The sequence below is a fragment of the Bufo bufo genome, chromosome 1, assembly GCF_905171765.1.
Source record: "Bufo bufo chromosome 1, aBufBuf1.1, whole genome shotgun sequence".
NCBI classification, from domain to species: Eukaryota; Metazoa; Chordata; class Amphibia; order Anura; family Bufonidae; genus Bufo; species Bufo bufo.
The window spans coordinates 601,842,269-601,866,881 of record NC_053389.1 but is presented as its reverse complement, the minus strand read 5'-3'; the positions used below and the strand labels follow the sequence as shown (position 1 = coordinate 601,866,881).

At 42.3% G+C, this 24,613-nt stretch overlaps 1 protein-coding gene across 8 annotated transcripts in view; it reads left to right on the top strand.

Annotated features, from left to right (window-relative positions):
• The window catches only part of SBF1 (SET binding factor 1), a 122,194-nt gene that overhangs the window by 41,357 nt on the left and 56,224 nt on the right, over positions 1-24,613 (top strand). For 5 of the 8 annotated variants that reach the window (XM_040413553.1, XM_040413550.1, XM_040413551.1 and 2 more), the window contains exons 2-18: positions 2,769-2,854; positions 4,432-4,563; positions 7,449-7,571; positions 7,785-7,895; positions 8,092-8,115; positions 9,595-9,700; positions 9,785-9,917; positions 11,378-11,486; positions 12,849-12,962; positions 13,922-13,999; positions 14,253-14,366; positions 14,451-14,579; positions 14,682-14,780; positions 18,242-18,446; positions 20,836-20,948; positions 21,816-21,965; positions 24,532-24,600. In XM_040413553.1, the coding sequence (XP_040269487.1) occupies positions 2,769-2,854; positions 4,432-4,563; positions 7,449-7,571; positions 7,785-7,895; positions 8,092-8,115; positions 9,595-9,700; positions 9,785-9,917; positions 11,378-11,486; positions 12,849-12,962; positions 13,922-13,999; positions 14,253-14,366; positions 14,451-14,579; positions 14,682-14,780; positions 18,242-18,446; positions 20,836-20,948; positions 21,816-21,965; positions 24,532-24,600 (1,895 nt within the window). The remainder of the gene's footprint in view (positions 1-2,768; positions 2,855-4,431; positions 4,564-7,448; positions 7,572-7,784; positions 7,896-8,091; positions 8,116-9,594; positions 9,701-9,784; positions 9,918-11,377; positions 11,487-12,848; positions 12,963-13,921; positions 14,000-14,252; positions 14,367-14,450; positions 14,580-14,681; positions 14,781-18,241; positions 18,447-20,835; positions 20,949-21,815; positions 21,966-24,531; positions 24,601-24,613) is intronic. The other 3 variants (XM_040413554.1, XM_040413552.1, XM_040413548.1) reach the window with 1 other exon arrangement.

Here is a 24,613-nt window from a genome sequence, read left to right as displayed (position 1 = left end):
TACACAGACAACGGAAGATACGCTGCCTGTCCAAAAAAAAAAAGTCACACCGCCTTTACCTTTGATTACGGCACGCATTTGCTGTGGCATTGTTTCGATAAGCTTCTGCAATGTCACAAGATTTATTTCCATTTAGTGTTGCATTCATTTTTCACCAAGATCTTGCATTGATGATGGTGGAGTCTGACTGCTGCGCAAAGAATTCTCCAGCACATCCCAAAGATTCTCAATGGGGTTAAAGGGGTTCTGCCCTTTGTTTAAACTGATGATCTATCCTCTGGATAGATCATCAGCTTCTGATCGGCGGGAATCCGTTCCCTTGAATGGAGCTTAGCCCCGCCCACGCCAGTGATACTAGTCGTGACGTCACTCGGCCTGCGGCAAACAGTGAGAAGGCCGCGACGCTCCTGGAGCGCTGCTACCTTCTCAAACAGCTGATCGGCGGGGGTCCCGGGAATCAGACCCCCGCCGATCAGAAGCTGATGATCTATCCAGAGGATAGATTATCAGTTTAAACAAAGTGCAGAACCCCTTTAAGGTCTGGACTCTGTGGTGGCCAATCCATGTGTGAAAATGATGTCTCATACTCCCTGAACCACTCTTTCAAAATTTGAGCCTGATGAATCCTGGCACTGTCATCTTGGAATATGCCCGTGCCATCAGGGAAGAAAAAATCCATTGATGTAATAACCTGGTCATTCAGTATGTTCAGGTAGTCAGCTGACCTCATTCTTGGAGCACATACTGTTGCTGAACCTAGACCTGACCAACTGCAGCAACCACAGATCATAGCACTGCCCCCACAGGCTTGTACAGTAGGCACTAGGCATGATGGGTGCATCACTTCATCTGCCTCTCTTCTTACCCTGATGCGCCCATCACTCTGGAACAGGGTAAATCTGGACTTATCAGACCACATGACCTTCTTCCATTGCTCCAGAGTCCAATCTTTATGCTCCCTAGCAAATTGAAGCCTTTTTTTCTGGTTTGCATCACTGATTAGTGGTTTTCTTACGGCTATACAGCTGTTCAGTCCCAATCCCTTAAGTTCCCTTCGCATTGTGAGTGTGGAAATGCTCTTACTTTCACTATTAAACATAGCCCAGAGTTCTACTGTTGTTTTTCTTCGATTTGATTTCACCAAACGTTTAAGTGATCGCCGATCACGATCATTCGGGACATTTCTTCCTCGAATACGATGGGTTCCTACTATCCTTCCAGTTTTTAATAATGCGTTGGACAGTTCTTAACCCAATTTTAGTAGTTTCTGCAATCTCCTTAGGTGTTTTCTCTTCTTGATGCATGCCAATGATTTGATCCTTCTCAAACAGACTAACATCTTTTCCACGACCACGAGATGTCTTTTGACATGGTTGTTTAAGAAATGAGAAGCAATTCATTGCACCAATTGGGGTTAAATAACTTGTTGCCAGCTGAAAGATAATCGCCCATGCAGTAATTATCCAATAGAAGGCTCATTTGCTATTTGCTTAGTTAAATCCAGGTGGCGACTTTTTTTTTTTGGACAGGAAGTGTAAGGGTTCATTCACACATCCGTAGTGCATTGCTTGCGGATCCGCAATACACCCGGCCGGCACCCCCACAGAAATGCCTATTCTTGTCCGCAATTGCCACGGACCGGAAGATCAGGGGCGCACTCCGCAAATGCGGATGCAGAGAGCACATAGTGTGCTCTCCGCATCCATTCCGTCCCCATAGAAAATGAATGGGTCCGCACCCGTTCCGCAATTTGCAGAACTGATGCGGACCCATTATTACGGATGTGTGAATGGAGCCTAACTGGGAGTCCCAGCAGAGGAACATTTTGAGGGGAATTTATCATGAGTCAGTTTTCCTGGAATCTGTGTTGTTGTACTTTACCCCAAATTTATCAAATTTGTCTTATCCTTAAACCTTACATTTTTGTCTAGAAACGTTACTCCAGTATTCTACGCCAAGCCCTACTGGAGCAACTTTGGGACTTTTTTTTGCGACCTTTTGCGGTGCCTTCACATGCGACAGATTTTGCTGCAGAAAATTTCTGCAAGTGAAAATCGGCTCCATTTATCTGAATGGGGCTGTTTTGGTGGGAAGCCCTTGGATTTCTGCAGGCCCCATTCAGATGACTGGAACTGATTTTCACTTGCAGAAATTTTCTGCAGCAAAATCTGTCGGTTGTGAAGACTGTAAAATGTCCTTGTGATAAATGTGGAGAGAAAGTCATTAACATAGCTAACCATAGCCACTTCCACACCAACTTTTCGATACTGGAGTAAGTGGTGTAAAATTTCAAAAAGTCACAAAATTTGTTCACAGTACCTCCAGAAAGTCACAAAAAACGTATTTTGCGACTTTTTGAAGACAAAATTCTAGGGTGCCAGGATTGATAAATTTTACCCCTTTTGTGATCTGGTTACTGTCGAGGAACACTCCTGATAAATAGGGATTGTCCAAAATTGCCAACCGCTCTGTTTTATGGACCCCTGATGTTTTAGCGCGTTGAATGTAAATGCATTACATGTGTTCATGACCTGCGCCACTCTAAACATGATAGCAGCAAGACTTGTAACCCTCATAAGAGCATTTTTCCCATTTTCTTCTTTCTTTCTGGGTGCTATTACCTTGATCATTCTCATTATTTCAGAATTTGCCTTTTTACAGTGTGACTGAAGAAAAATAATTTGAGGCTTGCTGTACGAGATTGATAATAGGATGATCTGCCATGCCTGGTTGCAATATTGCATTTTCATTGATTTCTCTGTCTGTAGGCAGCAGCATAGGACAGGGCAAGATTCTGCAACGTTTCCCTGAAAAAGATTGGGAAGATAACCCTTTTCCCCAAGGCATTGAACTTGTAAGTACTATAATAACATAACATGGCTTATTCTCTTCAGATGTTGATTTTCAGGCACTACTTCATACAGGTCCTTAAAGTGGAACTCCAGTTACAAGTTGTAAAATGGACCTATAATGCTCTATAACACGCTGCCTGCAGATTGCTTTGCATTTTGCGGTGACAGGTTCACTTTGAATTCAAGTCTTCAAGGTGCTCTGTACACTCTGGGCCCTCAACACTGCCAAAAATAACAAAATGGCTGCATGGTCAGTATGGGAGAAGTTGCCAGAACAACATCCCTGACACCACTCAGTACTTTGGTATTGGCTGAAGCTGCACCTCACAGACTTCCTGCTCTCCAGCTATTGGCTGAAGTTACACCTCACATACTTCCTGCTCTGCAGCTATTGGCTGAAGTTACACCTCACATACTTCCTGCTCTGCAGCTATTGGCTGAAGTTACACCTCACATACTTCCTGCTCTGCAGCTATTGGCTGAAGTTACACCTCACATACTTCCTGCTCTGCAGCTATTGGCTGAACTTACACCTCCCAGACTTCCTCCTCTGCAGCTATTGGCTGAAGTTACACCTCAGACTTCCTGCTCTGCAGCTATTGGCTGAAGCTGCACCTCACAGACTTCCTGCTCTGCAGCTATTGGCTGAAGCTGCACCTCACAGACTTCCTGCTCTGCAGCTATTGGCTGAAGCTGCACCTCACAGACTTCCTGCTCTGCAGCTATTGGCTGAAGCTGCACCTCACAGACTTCCTGCTCTGCCCACCTCCAGCATGTACTCTGCACTGTACACTGGTAGCACTGCAAGCCCTCTGCTCCATTTCATCTGTTTCCACCTGTGTTAGGGCCTAAGGTGGCAATAATCGCCTGAAATGGCGCAGAGTGCTACCTTTAGTGATTGTGTTATATGCTGGTTGGTGGAAAGAGCAGAAAGTCTGTGAGGTGCAGCTTCAGGCAAGAGCGGCAGACACGTAGTGCCTATTTGGTAACGTCTCATGTACAGATCAGTTACACACAGCCATTTTGTTATCTACTACAGTGTTAGAGGGGTCTTCCCCCATCTCAACACTTGTGGCATATCGCTAGGATATGTCATAAATGTCATAGAGGTGCGGGTCCCACCTCTCCCTTCCGAACATGCGTGGCCACCATCCATTTACTGGTAGAGTTTTGAAAATACTTGGCTGTCCCATAGCGGTGAATGAGGAGGTGGTGGGGCTTGTGCAGCTGCTCTCCCACTCGCTGGGCTATTTTAGGAAGTCCTATAGCAGTAATTAGAGAGGACGCCGTGCGTGGTCTGCTTTCCCTCATTTCGTTGGGACCCGCACTTATCTCATTTTATGGCATAGTCTAGCGATATGTGATAAATGTTGAGATGGGAATACCCCTTTAATGATCTATAATGTACAAAGCAGCTTGGACACTTGCATTGAGGAACATGAGTGACAGAAATAATGGTCCTGGTATATGGCCCTAGTTGGCCACTATTCACTGCTAATAGAACATTTGCCCAGAACTTACCTTTTAAAGGGCCAAAAAAATGTTTGTAATTGTTTCTTCCATCTTTTGCGCTCATTAGTTCTGTCAGCCCAGTGGATGGCAGTTGTGTGCAGAGAAGAATCCCCCGACGTTCTTCATTGCTGTTCTGACAGACATCAACTCAGAACGACATTACTGTTGTTGCTTCACCTTTTGGGAGGAGTGTCCGCAGGTAATTAAATTTATTTTTTGGGCTTTACTACTAATACCTTATATGTCAAGGCATAAAACAAGAAGTGGAGGTGGCTTTACAATACCTTATTGTGTGGTGTTCTTCTTTTCCTTTCTCCCAAAGATTAAAATAGTCTGTCTGCATGATAACTTTATAATTGTGTCATGTAATGATAATCATGTTTCCATTCAGGGATTCTTTGTCTTTTTTGCTCCCCCCCCCCCCCTTAAAGGGAACCTGTCACCAGTTTTATGGTGTCCTAACTAAGGGAAACATAAATAAGTGACTGATTCTCTTAGCAAAATGCTGGCTCACTTTCTTTAATTGACCCAGTCAATCTGCCAACATCTTGTATTGAAAAGCTCCAGCTGATAATGATGAGTCCTGAATATTCATGAGCTCCTGACTCTTCCCGCCTACCTAGTGCTGATTGACAGTTATTTTCCATATGAATCATCAGCAGGTGGGCAGGGGAGTGGCTATATCTCTGAATTAAATATATGCTGGACTCAATGACATCACACCGGACTCCAATCAGCTCATTAGCATGCGGCATCTTTGTGTATATTATGAGGTAACCATCTGTCACACCAGTAAGTGAATACATCTAAGGTACTTTTTAGTAGTTAATGATTGTATATAATTAGTTAGATTATAATCAAATATCACATGACAGGTTCCCTTTAAGTCACAAGGCACACATTCTAGTATGTGGTTTAGTCACGTTTGGTAGCTAAATTCTTTTTTTAAGATGTACAGTAGTTGGAATACATCACCCAAAATACCATGATCAAATATTTGAAGATAATCACTGCAATAATATCGCAGCATGGACCTCTGTGGCTTGGGAGCTCCTAGCCCGTTATGAACACTGGCTGTTACTTGCAAATGGCAGTGCCATTGTGGAGGCACTGTCATATTTGCCATTGTAGCAAAGAATTAATATTTTATATAAAGATCATAAGAGGGGACTTTTTAATGTGACATTTTTATTTATGTATTAATGTTGTAATTTTCCACTGTACTGCGGCTGACATAGTAGCCCAAATTGCATGGCGAGTACAGCCTCCAGACTGCACTGTAGCACTGATCTGGTTCTACTAAGACCCAACAACTTCCGCAGTGTTTGAGCACCCATGCACACGTGGTCTTTGGGGCTCCAGCAGTTAGCAGCGCTAAAGCTTTCTGAACTGTATACCTGCCGCTCTACACAGCAGTAATAAGCAGTCTATTTCTCTGTCTATGAGGGACTGTCTGTTGCTCCCATGTCCTGCCTCTTGATTACCGTGACGTTATAGACTCTGCATAGATATTCAGAAACACCTCGGTTTGTATGTGCACCAGCCTAACTTTTAGGTGTTCAGTGGTCCTCAAGACGTTAAAGGGAATCAGTCACCAGTTTTATGGTGTCCTAACTAAGGGCAAAGTGACAAGTAAAGTAAACAAGTGACATATTCACTTTATTTAATTGATCCAGCACTTTTGCCAAAATCTTGTATTGAACAGCTCCAGCACATGCCAACCAGTCCCCATATTCATGAGCTCATGGCTCCCCTCGCCCACCTGCTGCTAATTTATATGGAAAAAAAACCCGGTCAATCAGAGACAAGTGGTTGGGAAGAGCCGTGAGCTCATGAGTATGGAGATATTGGCATGCACTGCATTAGGGCAGCGAAAAAAAAACCCTTCCCTTTAGGACTCATTCACATGACCGTATTAGTTATTGCGGATCCACAAAACCTGGATACCTCCCATGTGCGTTCCGCATTTTGCAGATCGGAACGTCTTTCTCCTGTGTAGAAATGCCTATTTTTGTCCGCAATTATGGGCAAGAGTAAAACATGTTCTATCTTTTTTGTAGGGCCACAGAATGGAAGTACAGATGCGGACAGCACACAGTGTCCGCATCTTTTGCGACCCTATTCCACAAACTTGCAGAGCAGATGTGGACAGAAATATATGGTCATGTGAATGGGCCCTTAAAGTGTAACTGTCGTTTCAGTCTAAAGAGTGCTCTTAGCAAAGCTCTGAGCATCTATAAGGAGTGCATTCAGTTTTCCGGGTTCCATTGAGCACTGAAGATGCTTATGTGTAATAAGTCAGATAGGCAGGGTGATGGGCAGTGATAGTTAGGCACATATACATAGTCAAGAGCTTGGGTAGTGACAAGAGGCGGCTGGAAGCCTCTGTGTCTTAGGCCTCATGCACACGACAGTTGTTTTTTGCGTCTGTAAATTGTGCGTCCGCAAAAAATAATTGATGTGGCATCCGTTTTTTTTGGAGGATCCGTTTTTTTGCATTTAATAAATGCCTATCCTTGTCCGCAAATGTGAAAAAAGTAGGACATGCACTATTTTTTTTTGCTGAAGGGAAACACGGACAACGGACGCGGAACACAAATGGATAAACTCAGCATTTTTTTGCTGACCCATTGAAATGAATCCTATCCGCAAAATAACGGAACGGTGGCCAACAAAAACAACTGTCGTGTGCTTGAGGCCTTACATGCACAGGCATCTTCGGTGCTCAGTGAAACTGAAGACACACTTTCCTTAGCAATGCTCACCCTGTTTTCTAGAACAAAAACATTTTTTTCCCCTAAAGAAGTACGGTATATTACAAAAATGTTGAAAATGTTCACATGCAGAATCTGTGCTGATTTTCGGTGCGGTTTTGGTGCATTTTTTTCAGATTCCCATTCATTTCGAGGGGAGAATCTGTGCGTATTCTGCCCAGTATAGGGCATGCTGCTTCTCTTCTTTTTTTTTTTTTTTTTTTTTCGGGCATTTTTTTTTTGTTCAAAAACTCAAAATGCTTGAACAGCAGTGCCAAAAAACGCAGTCTATATTTTTGGTCTGTAATTTAACGCTACATGTACTTTATAGAATCTTATTGACCAGCGAGATGGTGAAGCTGAGGATGATGCCCCATTGCCCTCTGCAACACAGCTTTATGCTCCAAAGACTCTGGTACTTGTGTCCCGCCTGGATCATCCAGAAGTCTTTAGGGTGAGTGTCCATTGCTTGACTAACCGGAGCTAGCTAGGTATGTCATTACCTTACATGTAATATGTAAATGTGTTTTGAGGTTTACACCCTTCGTTTAGGTTAGTTTTTCCATTTAGTAACCTTGTTCAATATCATAATATGTAATTATGCTGCAGTATTTCTTGAGTGCTGAAATCTTGTAACATTTTGCATTTGTAATATTTCTCCACACAGGACTCCTTAGGTCTGATCTACACCATTCACACTGATGGCCTCAGTGTATCCCTGGAGAATGTTGTGGGAAACCTACTAACTTGCACTGTCCCCGTTACAGGGGGCACCCAGGTCAGAGCTGCGTCAGTCACTCAGTCACCCACCTTCTCATTGTAACCGATGCTGCAGAAAACCTAGTTTAAATAGTGGACAGACCAGATCATACCAGAGGCTGGGTGCTTGTTTAGACTTGTCAATATATTCAATAGTAATTTAGCTCTCCAGGCTTATGCATTGCTTTAACTCCAATGTAAATTTTTTCTCCCAGTCTGACGTGGAGCAGGATGGTATGGTACGCACATCATTATAATTGCTGACACGCTGTACACAGCCTGCTTATCCTTTCACATTACCTCTGTAGGGAAAGTGCGAGTGCCTTTCTCTCCTTACATCACTATTAAAAATAAAAAATAATTCCAAGGAAGTAAATCCTGGCATTCTTTATTACCAAAAAGTGGAGTACTGAAATGATGTTTTACCTTTTTTTTTTGAAAAATAAAACATTTAACGGAATTGTCTCATGAGGACAACCCCTGTCCATATTCTCGATTATGTTATGTGGGCATCACAGGAGGGATTGGGGGAGAGATTCCCTGCTTTCGCCCCCCCCCCCCCCCCCCCCCTTTCTCATGAGCCAGAACAGAGAGCCACAAGTTCCTCCCATTTTGGTAGACTCTTCACTATTACATGTGAAAAAAATTAATCTGATTGTCCGCCATTTAATACTACATTTCGGCCTCTGCAAGGGAAAATTAGGATGCATTCATATCACCATTTAGCTTTCCGTTCTGATCTGTCAAAAGAAGAGAGAACCCCCCCCCCCCCCCCCCCAAAAAAAAATAATCTGTTGTAATCAGTTTGAGCCATTTCCATCTGAAATCAGTTTTTTTTAGACTGGGGGGAGGGGGGGGGGGGGAGAGTACTTTTTTTTTTTCCCCCATTGAAAAAAACAGAACTCAAACGGATGACAACTTTAGCAACAGGATATTTTTTTTTGTTTTTGTTTCTCTTCTTTTGGTGGATTGGAAAGCACCCTTAGCTGTTATCTGGGGGTGCTAGGAACAGGACCCAGGTGATTGGTTGAGAGCCCCAGCAGCCCCTTTTATTTCTTGATTTTTACAGCGGCATCATATTAAACTAATTGACAAAGTCAAGGTTTGTGTCTTTGCAAATTCCTGCTGCTCTGTAAGACTTTTATGCGCATAGGGTATGGTGTAAAAATCCTGTTAGGCACCTATTTATTTTCTCGTTCTAAATAAGAACCTTCTTTAGTTAATGTGGTCCTTTTCCAACTCTGGTTGTTTCACAGGTTCAGTTTATAATTTCTATAATCAAAAGGTATGACCTCCTTATTAGAGATCTTGCTGTGCCATGGAATTATTTTTGGTATACTCTCGATTGTATCCGAGCAATTGAATAGTATTTTATGAAACTTACAGCACTTTATAAAAATGGCCAAATACTGGGGATGACCCCTTTACATGGGCATCTTGGCCCATATTTAATGCCTGTCATGTAAGGAGATGAGCACATTCTGCAAACACGATGTGGCTGCTTAGTTTGCCTGAACTAGTTAGTAAACCCTAACCCTGCTCTTCACTCCCTTCGCTATGTTGACTTTGATCACACATGGTTAGTCACTTAGCCTTACATTGCAGTCTGTTTGGCACTCAGTTGCTGCAGCTAAATTTTCACTTCTATTAAATTGCTTATTATCCCTCTATTTACTGATAAGTAACAAAGCTTCTTTCTTGACATCTGGTTCCTTTAGAGAACCATATCTCTGGGAGCAGGGGACCGCCAAGTGATCCAAACCCCAATATGTGACTCTATTCCAATCAGCAACTGTAGTGTAGCCCTGTTATTTCGACAGCTTGGTAAGTAACCAAATGTCGGTTTCATACTTAATTTGTAATTTATCATTCAGCTTGTCATACTTTACTAATCTTTTTGCTTTCCAGGTATCGCCAATGTGTTGTGCCTGTTCTGTGCAGCTCTCACTGAGCACAAGATCTTGTTTCTATCTCGGAGTTACCAGCGTTTGACTGAAGCCTGCAGAGCTCTCATGGCTATAATGTTTCCCCTCAGATACAGGTACAAGTTGTGGTAATTGCCAGTGTTTTTCATTCTGTAAGGCTAAATTGAAATCGGCGACGGAGGTTTCGTTAGGGCTTCCATTGCAGATTCTGGCAGAAGTTGCAGTATTTTGTCAGGCAGAATCAAATAAACCTTGATGGAAAACTCCATTATAGTCAGTGGGTCTGTCAGGTGCTGTCTGTCATAAATACTAATTGCCACATTTTCACCCCATAATACCCCACCCCCCCAAAGGAAAAACGCCACTGCGTCTTATGGGGCGAATAGTGCACTTCTATTATGGAAGTCCTCATTAGGCTTTACTCGCCACTTCCTGGCTGCGCACAGCATGAGGGCGCCTTGTGACCTCACACTATGCGCGTCGGTGCACAGCCACAGCTTTACATCACTATATTCTGACCCCCATAACTTTTTTATAGTTATATCTTTTGAGCTTGATGGGGGCTAATTTTTTGCAGGACAATCTGTAGTTTTTATACAATTTTGGAGTGTGTGTGTGTGACTTTTGATCCCATTTTATTACATTTTTTTTAAGGTAAGAGAAGCAATGAAAAAATGGCAAATTGTCCATTTTTACCCTTTTTTCCATAACACCCTTCGCCATATTGGAAAAATAATTTAATATTTTAATAGTACGGGCGTTTTCGGTCGCAGTGATACCGATGTTTATATTTTTTATTTATGTATTTATTTTTTTCTTCAAATTTTATTTTATTTTTTTACTTTTTTTTAAATCATTTTGAAGCTCATATTTGAGGGTACAAAATCCTAATATATATATTTTTCAATTCTGAACAATTATAGATTTTTATAATCCATTTATTACAGTACTTTGAATTGCTCATTTCTTATATTGGCCTGCAATGAAATCAATTACCGGAATCCTCATTGGCCGTCTCACTTGAAACAGCAGAGACCTGCCAGCCATAAAGCCCGCTACACGTGCGAGCGGGCTCCATGTTTGCACAACGCTTCAGCGCCGTACATGTACAGCGCTGGTAGCGAAAGGGTTAATGTATTCCGCTGATTTATTAAAATATGAGGCTAAATATGGTTATAGGAGAAAAGGTTCAGTAATAATTGCTTGATCTTTTTTCTTTTTCTTTGTGAATTGTCTTTGTTTACTGATCCGTTAACGAGATCTAAATGATTCTGCAATTGGAAGTGACGTAGCATTAGTCCTAGGGCTACACAGCAACACTGGATGTGCGACAGCTGTCATGGTCAGGTGGTCAGGATCTCAGAGTAGCGGTGATCCCATACAAATGAATGGGATTGCAGCGCTGTCTTTTTTGCCTCTCGCTCTTCGATCCCATTAATTTCTATGGGATCACCGCTACTCTGTGATCTGCCTGCAACCAGTCTTGCCATGTAGCCCTAGCCTTATTATTATGCCTTTTTAATGTGCACCTGATGTCTCATTCTTTTAACTTCATATAATTATTTTGCTTTTTCAGTTTTACGTATGTGCCCATTCTCCCTGCTCAGCTTCTGGAAGTTCTCAGCACACCAACGCCATTCATCATTGGTGTAAATGCCCTCTTTCGGGCAGAGACCCAGGATCTGGTAAGAATACTTTATAACTTACTAATTTTATATTTACAGATTCAACTTTTTCTATTCTAATCCAGAACAAACAATTGTATGTTTAAGGGAACAGTCAACTTTTGCAGAGCTTCCCTTCTCACGTGCTCTTAGCAGCTGACTAGGGTGCTGTTTTTCCAGTTTGCGCAGTTGAGAGATTTAAGTGGTAGGGGTCCTTATGTTCAGGAATTTGGTTCTGGCATTTATTGATTTTTTTATTTATTTTTTTCTATGTAAAAAACAAAAAACTGAATAAGCACAAATACTTTTTTTTGTTTTTTACACGTGTTTTTTGCTGAGGTTCTTGTGTTTTGATTTTTATTTATTTATTTATTTATTTTGGCATTTCTGCGCACAATTTCTTACCATTAGTGTTTTTTCCATCGCGTTTTTTTCCCTGTATAGAAGTTGTTGGCAAAATGCTTGAAAAAATAGCAAGATCTACAGCATGCGTTTTCAATAGAAGCAAGAAAGATAAAAACGCCACCTAATTAAGAAAACACTTGTGTGGCCTGTTTTTCATATTTCCCATAGACCTTCAGCTAACATCTGAAACTGGCATTATTGCAGCAAAAAGCGCTGCAAATACCAAAGTGCAAAAAAAAATTGTTCGAGATCACCAGACAAGTATCATACATAAAGAAAAGTGGTTGTGTCAAAAGGGATGTTTTCTGGTATATACTATTATGGCATGACTAGGTTTACTTAGCCTCTGGTAGCTCCATACTAATGTTGCGTTTAAAGGGGTTGGCCACTTTCTGGTTACTAGTGACCAATGTGTTTGTAAGATTACATGGCACTTACTAATATAGGCTTTGTTGAAATTCTGCGCCATTTTCTATATTTTATAATGTATGCCCCCTGTTTACAAAGTCTTTTCTGCTTTACACACAGAGGTCTTGTCCATAAGATGGCCGCTGATGGAGGGTCATGTGACCAGACAAATCATCTCCATGTGATGTCTCCTCCATTCTGATACCCTGCACCTGCCATCTGTACTTGTACCGTTGGGAGTTTAGTGCAGGTGTAGTGTATTTGGACAGAGGAGACATCACACAGGAGATTTTCCTGATCACATGACCCTCCATCAGCGGCCATCTTATGGACATGACCTCTGTGGACAGAACAAAAGATTTGGCAAACAAGGGGGCATATCTTCTGAAATGTAGAAAAGGGGGCAGAATTTCCACAAGGACTATATTAGTAAGTGTCATATAATCATCTTACAAATACATTGGTCAACGATAATCAGAAAGTGGTCAACCCCTTTAATGGCTTGATTTATAATATGACTATATTCTTTTCTTTTTCATTTTTTTTTTCTTCCAATTTTGCTCTCCTCAGCTTGATGTAATAATTGCAGATTTAGATGGTGGCACAATAACTATCCCAGAATGTGTACAGATTCCACTACTGCCTGAACCGTTGGTCCATCACACGCAAGAGGCCTTGTCACTGGTAGGAATGTCTCAGTGCAACATAAAATTCTCTATTATTTGCATCATCTAAGTGAACTAGCATTACGTTGAAACCTGGTCTAAAGGCGCATTATATTTTTAGGGGTTGTGTTCTTCCAGGAGTTTGCTATTCATGGTCTATCCTCAGGATAGGTCATTAATAGCTAAAGAGTGGGATTCTGACAGCCAGCACCCCTGCTGATCAGCTGCTTGAAGAGGCTGCAGTTCTCCAGTGAACACTATGGCCTCTTTCTAGGCCAGTGTCGTCACATTCAGAGGTCTCTCGTGGCCTATTTGCAGTTCTATTCAAGTGAATAGTCCTGGGCTGCAATACCAGCCACTATACAATGTATGGCACTGTGCTTACTAAGCTGTGAGAAGATCACAGATAAACACAGATTCCTCCTAAGATAATTGCCCATCTACTGTAACAGTAAGGGGGCCTTTACAAATGCAAATTGTGGATCTACAAAACACAGAAACCGGCCGTGTGCCTTTTTTACGGATGCGGACCGCACACTGTGTGCTATCTGCATCTTTTGCTGCCCCATCGAAATCAATGTAGCCACATCCGATCTTATGTGGACCCAAAATACGGTCCTGTGAATAGGGCTTAATAGAGATTGTGTAGCTCACCGTTGTATTATTACAGATTTCTACTGGTCTTCTATTGTGATCTCTACTTTTATCTCATTTATCTAGTCCAGGGATCAGCAACCGCCGGCGCTCCAGCTGTTCTAAAACTACAATTCCAACTTTTATGGAACTTACAAGAACAGCTGAGCAAGTGTTCATGCTGAGAGCTGTAGTTCCACAGCAACTGGAGTGCCGAAGGTTGCTGACCTCTGATCAGGTCATTTTCATGCAATTTATCGACTAGAACACTCTTTTTTTTTTTTTTTTGGTTGAGCCTGTGCCAGTTGTATTGTAACTTGATGTTAATCACTCCATCTTTCTCAGGTTCTAGACCCTGCTTTACAAATTGCTGACTTGGCATTTCCTCCATCTTCTATAACAGCTTCAACTCTTCGAATGCAGGTAAATAACAATATTTTTAAAGGACTGGCTGTTGGCAGGTGAGAATTTTATGTGCCACATAAACCACATAAAAGATGCGGTCACTCAACAAGCGAGCAGCAGCATTTTTAATAGGGCCCATTATTGAGAAAGAGCGTTCCTATGAATGCTCATTCTGGATAATTGTCATGATCCTCAACCCGTGTAAAAAGGGCTTCTTGTTGTGCAGAAGTATACTTTATTGGTACATTTTTGTTGTTGTGCTTGATTACAGGATATGGAAGTACGTGCCGTGTTTCTTCGTCTTTTTGCTCAGATCTTGCAAGGATACCGTTGTTGTCTTCAGATCATAAGAGTTCACCCAGAGCCTGTCATACGGTTTCATAAGGTGGGTTTACTCATTTCTTGTTCAACCCAAAACAGATGTGTATATTGTTCTGAGAACACCATTTTACACACATATGTATTCCAGGCATCTTTTTTGGGTCAGCGTGGATTGGTGGAAGATGATTTTCTAACCAAGGTTCTGGAGGGCATGGCGTTTGCTGGATTAGTGACAGAGAGAGGTCCACCATACAGATCTTTGGATTTATTTGATGAGGTAGACACTACAATACATAGAAACAACATTTGTTACCCTGTCAATGTTTTTGAACATGTCAGTCTTCTTTTGACTTACCTATTTTATGTGTATTCTTTATAGCTGGTTGCTTATGATGTGCACAAATTAAAGTACGAGGAGGGAAGGCAGAAAAACCTAATGAAGCATGTGCAAGAACTAGCTGAGAAGCTCTACAGGAATGTAGGTTTTGTGGGGTTGACCCAGTCATTCTATTAATTGTGTTATACTGTATGTCAAAGGCTGGGTTCAGACCCTGTTATAATAGTTATTTTTCATTGTCCGCTATGGAGCTTTTCATGTGATGAATGTGATGGTCATATTTGTTTGTTCTGTCTCATGAGCTAAAAATGATCATGTTTCGATTAATAACTGAACTTACCTAACACATTAGTTGCAGCAGCAAAATTACTCATAATTTTGGAAAAGTATTTTACCTGTGCACGTTTTCCTTATTTAATTGTTGACCATGATAATGCTATCTGTGTGTCCTGTGAAATGAATCTCCTGTTTATTTCTATAAGATGCATTTTCACACAGCTCTCTACCCTGCCTCCTGCTTGTAACAGCTGACATGGGGGAACCTATCACAAGCAGGAGGCAGGGGAGACAGACTGAAGCAGCATAACATAGAAGTACACTAAGACTCTGCAGGGTGATCTCTCACTGGCTGCCTTTAGTATGATGGGTCTCCACCCCTCTGTCTCCACAAAACCAGAGGCATAAAGGAAAACGTTGGCTGTCTTATATCAGAGGGGAAGAAAGGACCAAGATGGCAGACAACCCATAAATGGCAGGTCCGCTCAAACATGCAGGAACAAGGCATAAACTAGAGCCTCTACATTATTTTTCAACGGGAACCTGTCACCGGGATTTTGTGTATAGAGCTGAGGACATGGGTTGCTAGATGTTCGCTAGCACATCCGCAATACTCAGTCCCCATAGCGCTGTGTGCTTTTATTGTGTAAAAAAACCCGATTTGATACATATGCAAATGAACCTGAGATGAGTCCTGTCCCGGAGATAAGTCAGGAACAGGACTCCTCTCAGGTTAATTTGTATATGTATCAAATCGTTTTTTTTACACAATAAAAGTACATAGAGCTATGGGGACTGAGTATTGTGGATGTGCTAGCGAACATCTAGCAACCCATGTCCTCAGCTCTATACACAAAATCCCAGTGACAGGTTCCCTTTAATAATAGCCTGTGCAGCTCTATATAGGGAAAACCATTTTCTGCTGGAGTTCTTCTTTAAAGAACTCCAGGAGGACATTAATACCCATAACGGTGATAACTCATTATTACCAATATTTGAATCCCAAAACACAGGACGTTTGTAATATTCTTCATGTTACACATCTATGAAACCTATAGATTTCCTTGTCACGGTCTGTTGTAACAGACTATAGCCCTAGTGCTTAGCTGGATGGTCCTGGAAAAGAGTGACTGTTGGCAAGGATAAGTGGCATCCGATATAGACCTAATTGTGAGCAGTAAGCAGTTCTAAAGCTAGCCATACTCATTAGATATATGCAGTCAAATCTGCCAATTTCGACAGGATCAGCTGACTGCCAAATGTGTATGGGGGCCTCCTTATTGTCCACCAACAGCAGATGTCTGGTAGAGAGAACAGTTGAACATGCTGAATTTCACCCGCCCCATCCTTTTGTTGTTGGGAAAATAAGCCACCCGCCAGAGGTGTCTGGTGGCAGCTTTCTCTGTTTTTCCATTCTCAACACATGTATGCTCTGCTGAGAAAGGTATGCATGTGCATGAGGTGGAGGGGAATCAAGAGAGGTTGCTGTCTACCAAACAACGGTTCAGCCTTTTATTATCTCAAGTGTATGTCCGGCTTAGGCACAGGATCATTTTTTATTTTTGCTTGATTTACAAGTTGGTGCAAGGTGAAGCGATTGCCAAGAGTGGGGAGAAATGGAAGCAGGATTATCTGTTTCTGCAGTATATTATTGGGAAGCACAGTATGTGGTGCTGTATTACCCTGTATGTTTTGTAGCTCTGTATGTAATGTTTTCCAAGTATGTCTTTAACAGTAGGGCTGGAGAGAAGGGGTTAGGTTAAGAAAGTGGCATTGGGGGGTTGGGTCGCAGTTTCAGTTTTCTCCTCGGGCAGCAGAAAGGCTAGGTGCACCCCTTGCACGACAGCAAGATCCCTCGTAGTATCTTTTATTAAGGCCTGTAAGAACACATAGAGCAATGTACCCTTTGTGTTAAAATCACTATTTTAGCACACTGGGGTATATTCTGTAAGAGATATTATATGGGATCTCCCTGTCACGCTGGACTCTTTTTTCAAGTATTGAGAAACTCCTTCATTGCTGTGCATGTTAGACGCCCAGAGATGAGAATGGGAGAACTGGCTCAGCTTTCATATTTCCAAGTTGCTGTACGTTTTTAGATGTAATTACTGTGTTTTTCGCCCTATAAGACACACCCCCCCCCCCACCAAAAGTGGGGGGAAAATGGCATTGCGTCTTATGGGGCGAATGCTGCCATTTAACACGGATACATCGCCGGCCGCAATGTATTAGCGGGGAGGGAGGAGGGGCTTGGGGCCGGCAACTGATATTGGAATGGAAGCAGGGCCCAGTGCAGTCACTGTATTCTATTACACCGGGCCCCTTTCACTGTAGTATTCATATCTAACCGTGTAGGCATGGGCACTTTGTTAAACTATACCAATTTGCAGCGGTAGACAAATCAACTGTAGTACTTGAAATTCCAGTAGCAGGCAGGCCGGGCGGCAGCGTAACGTCACTTACTACGTCACGCGCCTGCTCCACCTGCTTCATTCATAAAGTGGGGCTCGGTATAATAGAATACAGTGACTGCACCGGGCCCGCTGCCATTCCAATATCAGTTGCCGGCCCCCAGCTCCTGTGTTGGGGGTCATTCACTATTTACACAGGGACACTGTTATGGGGGGGAATCTGTGGATGACACATATATAGCATAAGATGCTATATATGTGTCATCCACTGATGCCCCATAACAGTGCGTATCCACAGATGCCCCATAACAGTGCGTATCCACAGATGCCCCATAACAGTGCGTATCCACAGATGCCCCATAACAGTGCGTATCCACAGATGCCCCATAACAGTGCGTATCCACAGATGCCCCATAACAGTGCGTATCCACAGATGCCCCATAACAGTGCGTATCCACAGACCCCCTCCATAACAGTGCGTATCCACAGACCCCCTCCATAACAGTGCGTATCCACAGACCCCCTCCATAACAGTGCGTATCCACAGACCCCCTCCATAACAGTGCGTATCCACAGACCCCCTCCATAACAGTGCAGATCCACAGACCCCCTCCATAACAGTGCGGATCCACAGACCCCCTCCATAACAGTGCGGATCCACAGACCCCCTCCTTAACAGTGCGGATCCACAGACCACCATTAGTTCAAAACCCACCAAAAGCACACCTTTTGGTTCAAAATATTATTTTTTTTCTTATTTTCCTCTTCAAAAACCTAGGTGCGTCTTATAGGGCGAAAAATACGGTAATTACTATGTTTGTGGAAGTGTTTAAATGAAGGACTCGTATGTCCGATAGAATTTGTGGTGCAGCCCATAGGTTTTTATTTATTTTATAACTTTTTTCTTTTTTCTAGGAGAACCCATACCCTGCTGTTAGTATGCATAAAGTTCAACGGCCAACAGAAGGAAGTTACTTGCGATCTCAAAATAAGACCTTCCCTCTGCTGGATGAAAGTAGTATCCAGTGGATCTTGGATCAGGCTGCTGCCAAAATGCAAAATGCACCTCCTGCTGTTAAGTCGGAGAAGAAATGCATGGTGCCACCTGGACCACCTATTGGTTTGTATCTTTATTATTCAGTCTTAGCAGTTCTCTATCCCATTACAGTCTGTTTTTTATATTTTGCTTGTTTCATAGATATGTATAGATTTTCTTGACTTTCTAAATCTTTATTTTTTTTCTTCTTCTTTTTTTTAACAAGATTGTTAGCATAGTGATGCTATAGAAATAAATTAATGAGAACCTATCACCACAAAATGCAGTGCAGTCTGCAGGCAGCATGTCATACAGCAGGAGGAGCAGAGCACATTGATATATAGTTTTGTGGGATATAGGGTTGTTTCGATACCAAAAATTTTATTCGGTTTCGATATCATAAAAAAGTATTGCGATACTCGATACCATTCGATACCACGCACACAAAAAATTAAAACTTAAAAAAAAGCAGCGTGCATTCTGCATTTTATGGAACGTCCCGCCCATAATCGAACAGTCCTATCCTATTTTTTGGGGGGACAAGGCGACTTAAAAAAAAAATGGCGAATCGCTTGGTTTTTCTTCTTTTTTTCTTCTTTTCTTTTACTGCGTTCACCGCATAGAAGATTTTTTAAATATTTTAATAGTTTGGACTTTTCGGACGTGGAGATATGTAATGTTTATTTTATTTATTGTTTATATATTTTATATGTAAAAAATATTATTTTATTTAAACTCTTTTAATTGCCACGGATGCCACGGGTTAATTGCCACGGATGCAGCGCCCTGTGCGCCTGTGTTAATTCTTCTCTTTCGGTGACGTCATCGGCGCAGGCGCACTGAGGGAGTGCTGAGGAGGCGAGCCTCCTTATCTCAGAGCGCCTGCGCCGAATTAACACAGGCGCGCGATTTTTGAAATGCTGACAGGGCCGGCCGGAGGAGGAGATCGCGGCTGGCCCTGTCAATCAACAAGAGGAGGGGGCGGTTTTTTGCGGGTGCTACCAGCAAGTAGACGCCCTACTTGCTGGTAGACAGGTAATTAGCATATTATAAAAGTAAGTTTTTTGACATATCTACTGAACGAAAATGATTAATAACATAATGTATAGATATATCGCAGGATAGGGATTATAAGGAAAAAATAAATAAATGCGTTTAGTGGGGTGACAGAAGCCCTTTAAGGCCATCTGTCCACCAGCTGAAGCTCAACAGAAGATGGGTGTTGCAACAGGACAACGACCCAAAGCATAGAAGTAAATCAACAACAGAATGGCTTAAACAGAAGAAAATACGCCTTCTGGAGTGGCCCAGTCAGAGTCCTGAGCTCAACCCGATTGAGATGCTGTGGCATGACCTCAAGAAAGCGATTCACACCAGACACCCCAAGAATATTGTTGAACTGAAACAGTTCTGTAAAGAGGAATGGTCAAGAATTACTCCTGACCGTTGTGCACGTCTGATCTGCGACTACAGGAAACGTTTGGTTGAAGTTATTGCTGCCAAAGGAGGTTCAACCAGTTATTAAAGGGAACCTGTCACCTGGATTTTGTGTATAGAGCTGAGGACATGGGTTGCTAGATGGCCGCTAGCACATCCGCAATACCCAGTCCCCATAGCTCTGTGTGCTTTTAGTGCGTATAAAAACCGATTTGATACATATGCAAATTAACCTGAGATGAGTCAGAGCTTGAAAATATGACTCTTCTCTGGTCACACAAGTAAGATATGACTCTTTTATGTTAATTTGCATATGTATCAAATAGTTTTTTTTTACACAATAGAAGCATAGAGAGCTATGGGGACTGGGTATTGCGGATGTGCTAGCGGCCATCTAGCAACCCATGTCCTCAGCTCTATACCCCAAATCCCGGTAACAGGTTCCCTTTAAATCCAAGGGTTCACATACTTTTTCCACCTGCACTGTGAATGTTTACATGGTGTGTTCAATAAAAACATGGTAACATTTAATTCTTTGTGTGTTATTAGTTTAAGCAGACTGTGATTGTCTATTGTTGTGACTTAGATGAAGATCAGATCACATTTTATGACCAATTTGTGCAAAAATCCATATCATTCCAAAGGGTTCACATACTTTTTCTTGCAACTGTGTGTATATATACACACACACACACACACACACTTATACAAGTGCTGTTATTAGTCTGTGATAAGACAGTTCCCATGTACAACTGAGGTCAGAAAGAGCAGAGGTTTAACTGTATAAATTACAGTATTTCTGAATCTTTTCCCACAAAACTATATCTCAATCTGCTCAGTGCCTCCTGCTCTATAACGGCAAATTGCATTGTATTTCATGGTGACCTGTTTTCTTTAAGGTAACCGAATTATGAAAGCATTGAAGTAAACTGAGAGGCATGCAAAAGTAATTAAATCTTGAGAGAGCTTTCTTTTTATCTGCAAGCGGGCTGTCAGTATATTATTGTAACCAATGTTTGTCTTTGCATCTTCGTAGCAGCAATTGTGGAGCGGAACGGCAGTGCTGTAGCTAACAGCAACAGGCGGCTAGAAGTCGTGAGGAACTGTATTTCTTATATCTTTGAAAATAAAATGCTGGAGGCAAAGAAGGTAATGGAGACATTTTCACTGAATCTGTAAGAAAAGCACTAACCATGTATCTGTTTAAAGACACAAATATGTAGGTCAATAACTCATCTGTTAATATGTGCATAATGTGTACCTATCATATTGTATCCAGATATCTCAGAAGTTGTTATTGGTGGGCATCTGCATCCCGAGAGCCCCAAAAATTGCCTGAATGAAAGAGGCACAAGCGCTGTACGGAGCACTGTGCCCCCATCAAATGTTCATCACTTTCTTCAGCTGTACTGAAGGCCAAAACATGAGGCCTATACTTTATATGTCCAGTGACAACTGTTTGTATGGTGCTGCTCGATGTGCTGTCGTCCGCATATGAAACCATAGGTTATTACACACGGCGGTTTCTGCCAAGACTTTTTATACTACAGGTTAGGTTACTTTCAAATCTGCGTTTTTGCTGGATCTGCCATGGATCAGCAAAAAAACGCTTCATTCAGATCATGATTTAATTAAACTAGAAAACTCCCATGAAAGGTCCTCTTTAAATGAATTGATGCATGTGCTATTTGTTGTAATATGCAATGTTTAGGACGTTGGTATTTTCCTATGGTTTGCTATTTTGTTTTTCATCCTTGTGTAGTATTGCCCTTAACGGAGGTGGCCCATTTGAGGAATTGATACAGATATCGCTAGGATATGCCATTTATTTTTATTTTTTTTCAGTTTAATTAACAAAAATAAGGAAATCGATATTCAAATTGAAAATCTTCCATAGGGTTGGAAAAAAAAAATCAAGATTTTATTTTTTGCCAAAATCGCCCAGCCGTAGTTCCTTGTAATGTTTGCAGTTTCATATACGCTGGGAAAATTCATCTTGGTTCTTTCTCGCCTCAGCTTCAGCCTGCTGTTCTTCGGGCACTGAAAGGGAGAGCAGCTCGGCATTGTCTAACACAGGAGCTCAACCTGCACGTGCAGCAGAATCGTGCCGTGTTGGATCACCAGCAGTTTGACTTTGTTGTTCGTCTAATGAACTGCTGCCTACAGGTTGGTTGCTGTCATTTTGTCCCAGGTCCAACATATGTTTTCCTTTCACCAGTTGTCTAGCAAACTTACTGCCTGCCTAGCTAGCATTGTCCTAACCCATATTGCAACCTAGTATCACTAACTGCTCTACTGTTTTCAGGGTTTTGAAGCAGTAACAAAATCTTTAAAAACATGAGAAATTACTAAAATTGACATGTGGTGCAGACTTTAAAATCTGCTTCATCATAATTTCTGTTGCGACCTCTTTCAGTGTAGTTAGGGAACTGTGATACAGCCAAGGACACTTTCATCAGTAAAGGGTATGTTTTTTTTAACTCTATTCATAGAAAACAAATTTCTAAGAATTTTTGACTGTTTCCTTTTTATTTTGGCAGTACCATGCCTTTAAAAGTCAAATTCAAAATATTTGTCCTTCTGTAGCAGTCAACAGAAATAAGACCTCCTAAATAGGGAAGTAACCCATTGTCAGTTCAGTGCTGCTGTGAGGGGAAGATCTTATCTGAAGGGTAATCCTTGTGATGATAGTATGACCGCTTTATTGTTCTCTAGATGAACATGCTGACAGAAGATTAAGGACTGTATTACACCAACAGATTATCTGACAGATTTTCTGACCAATCATTGGTCAGAGGGCCGTTCACACACACACGGATCTTTTGTTATTCACACCAACTATTGGTATGATTGGACAAATATTGGTCAGATAATCTGTTGGTGTAATACAGCCCTAAGAGTGGGATGCCAGCGGTCAGTTTAGTTGTTCACCGCAGGTGAGGGCACTGAGTTGTTTGCCTCACGTGTGGTTGCCGCTGGCAACATGGTGTTGTTGGCAGTGTAGCAGCCTGAGCTGACTGCTGGGCTGCTCACTGTCTATGCATGCGGTTGCCTTTGGCAACTTGTGTAGTGTATGTGTGCACTTTCCCTGTTTGGTGTGCATGGGGTTTAGTTGTGTGTGCATTTCCCCTTTTAGTGGCTTCACTACTCTGTCTGGTGTTGGAAGGGTTAACTCCCATCCTAGTGTGTGTGAGTGGGTGTGGCTGCTTGGGCTATTTAGCTTCTACTGGATTCCTGAACCTGAGGGGTACTCCAGCCATGCAGTATGCTGGAGTCATCCTCCTGGTCTTCTTATGCCATTTCTCCAGTGAGGGCCACCCTTGTGGTCATAAGTAAATGTCATGATGTTAAGTTTATGTTCCTGTGCTGTCTCACCCTTTTGCAGCTATGGTGTCCTGGTTTCCTGTGTGATTTGTGATGTGTGCTGTGTCCTTTTATGTTGGTGTGGACATCAGCACTTGTGCACGGGTTCCAGTCAGTGTGTCTGTGGCAGGTAGGTGTGGCATTAGTTTCACTTACCTGCCATATCCATATGCTGTATATGTTCCCTTCTCCTTGCAGCATGGCCAGTTGAGACTCCTGTTCGTCCGTGATGTGGAGGAACAGGTCGTCTTACTCTGCTCCTAGTCCAGGGATTTCCTGAGGGCTAGTAGGGACCTGAGGTTCCGGAGTATGAGCCCTCCTACCATCTGGGTTGACTCATACGGTTAGGAGTCAGGGTCAGAATTAGGGACGTTTTAGGAGGTGACCTGCTCCCTGATCCTGTCGTCCTGGCCTAGCAGCTACCTTATTCCTTTAACATCGCACAGTGGGGGGTTTCTCCCACTTCCCGCCGTGACAGTAAGTTTGAGCTCACACTTCAGTTATTTCATCACTTACTGTGAGCCAAAACCAGATGTGGGTCAAAAACACAGAATAGGTGCAAATCTCTACATTACACGTGATCTCTGCTGGTTTTGGCTCACAATAAACGATGGCAATAACTGACCAAGTAACTGAAGTGTGAACTTGTCCTTTAAAGGGGTTATCCAGGAAAATATATTTATGACTTATCCTCATGATAAGTCATCAGTATCCAATTAGTGAGGATGTGACACCTGGGACCCCTGCCGATCAGCTGTTAGAAGAGGTTTTGAGCACCGCAGCCTCTTCCTAGGCCAGTGACATCACTGTACATTAGTCACGTAGCCTAGGTGCAGCTCATCCCAATTCAAGTCAACGGGGCTGAGCTGCAATACCAAGCACTGCATCGCTCAGCGTAGCCGGAAACAGCTCATCATTCGGGGTGTATGGACTTGGACCCCTGCTGATGTGATAATGATGACCTGTCCTGAGGATAAGTCATCATTATCTTTTCCAGAATAACCCCTTTAAGTGAGGCTGTCTGCCATGCTAAAAGTCCAAACAAAGAGGGAGTTAAACAGGCAGGACAGAAGTAGAATACAGAGTGACTTCCAAAAATTATACCCAGATAACATCCACCCAATTTAATAATTTAAAAATAAAACAAAAGCATAGTGACATATAGGTTGTTAAAAGAGTTGTCCGATATTGATGATCTATCCCCTTGGGATCGGCGGGGATGGAGTGAGTCAGACGTCTGACAATCTGATATTGATAATCTATCATGAGGATAGGCCATCAATATGGGAAACCGGACATCCCGGTGAGGAAAATGTTATGGAAGTGGCGCTTGGAAGTAATGGGCCACCTTTTTCTTTTTCTTCCTCAGGATTGCACATCACTGGATGAACATTCTATAGCTGCAGCCCTTTTACCTTTGGTGACTGCATTCTGCAGGGTACGGTTTTTAC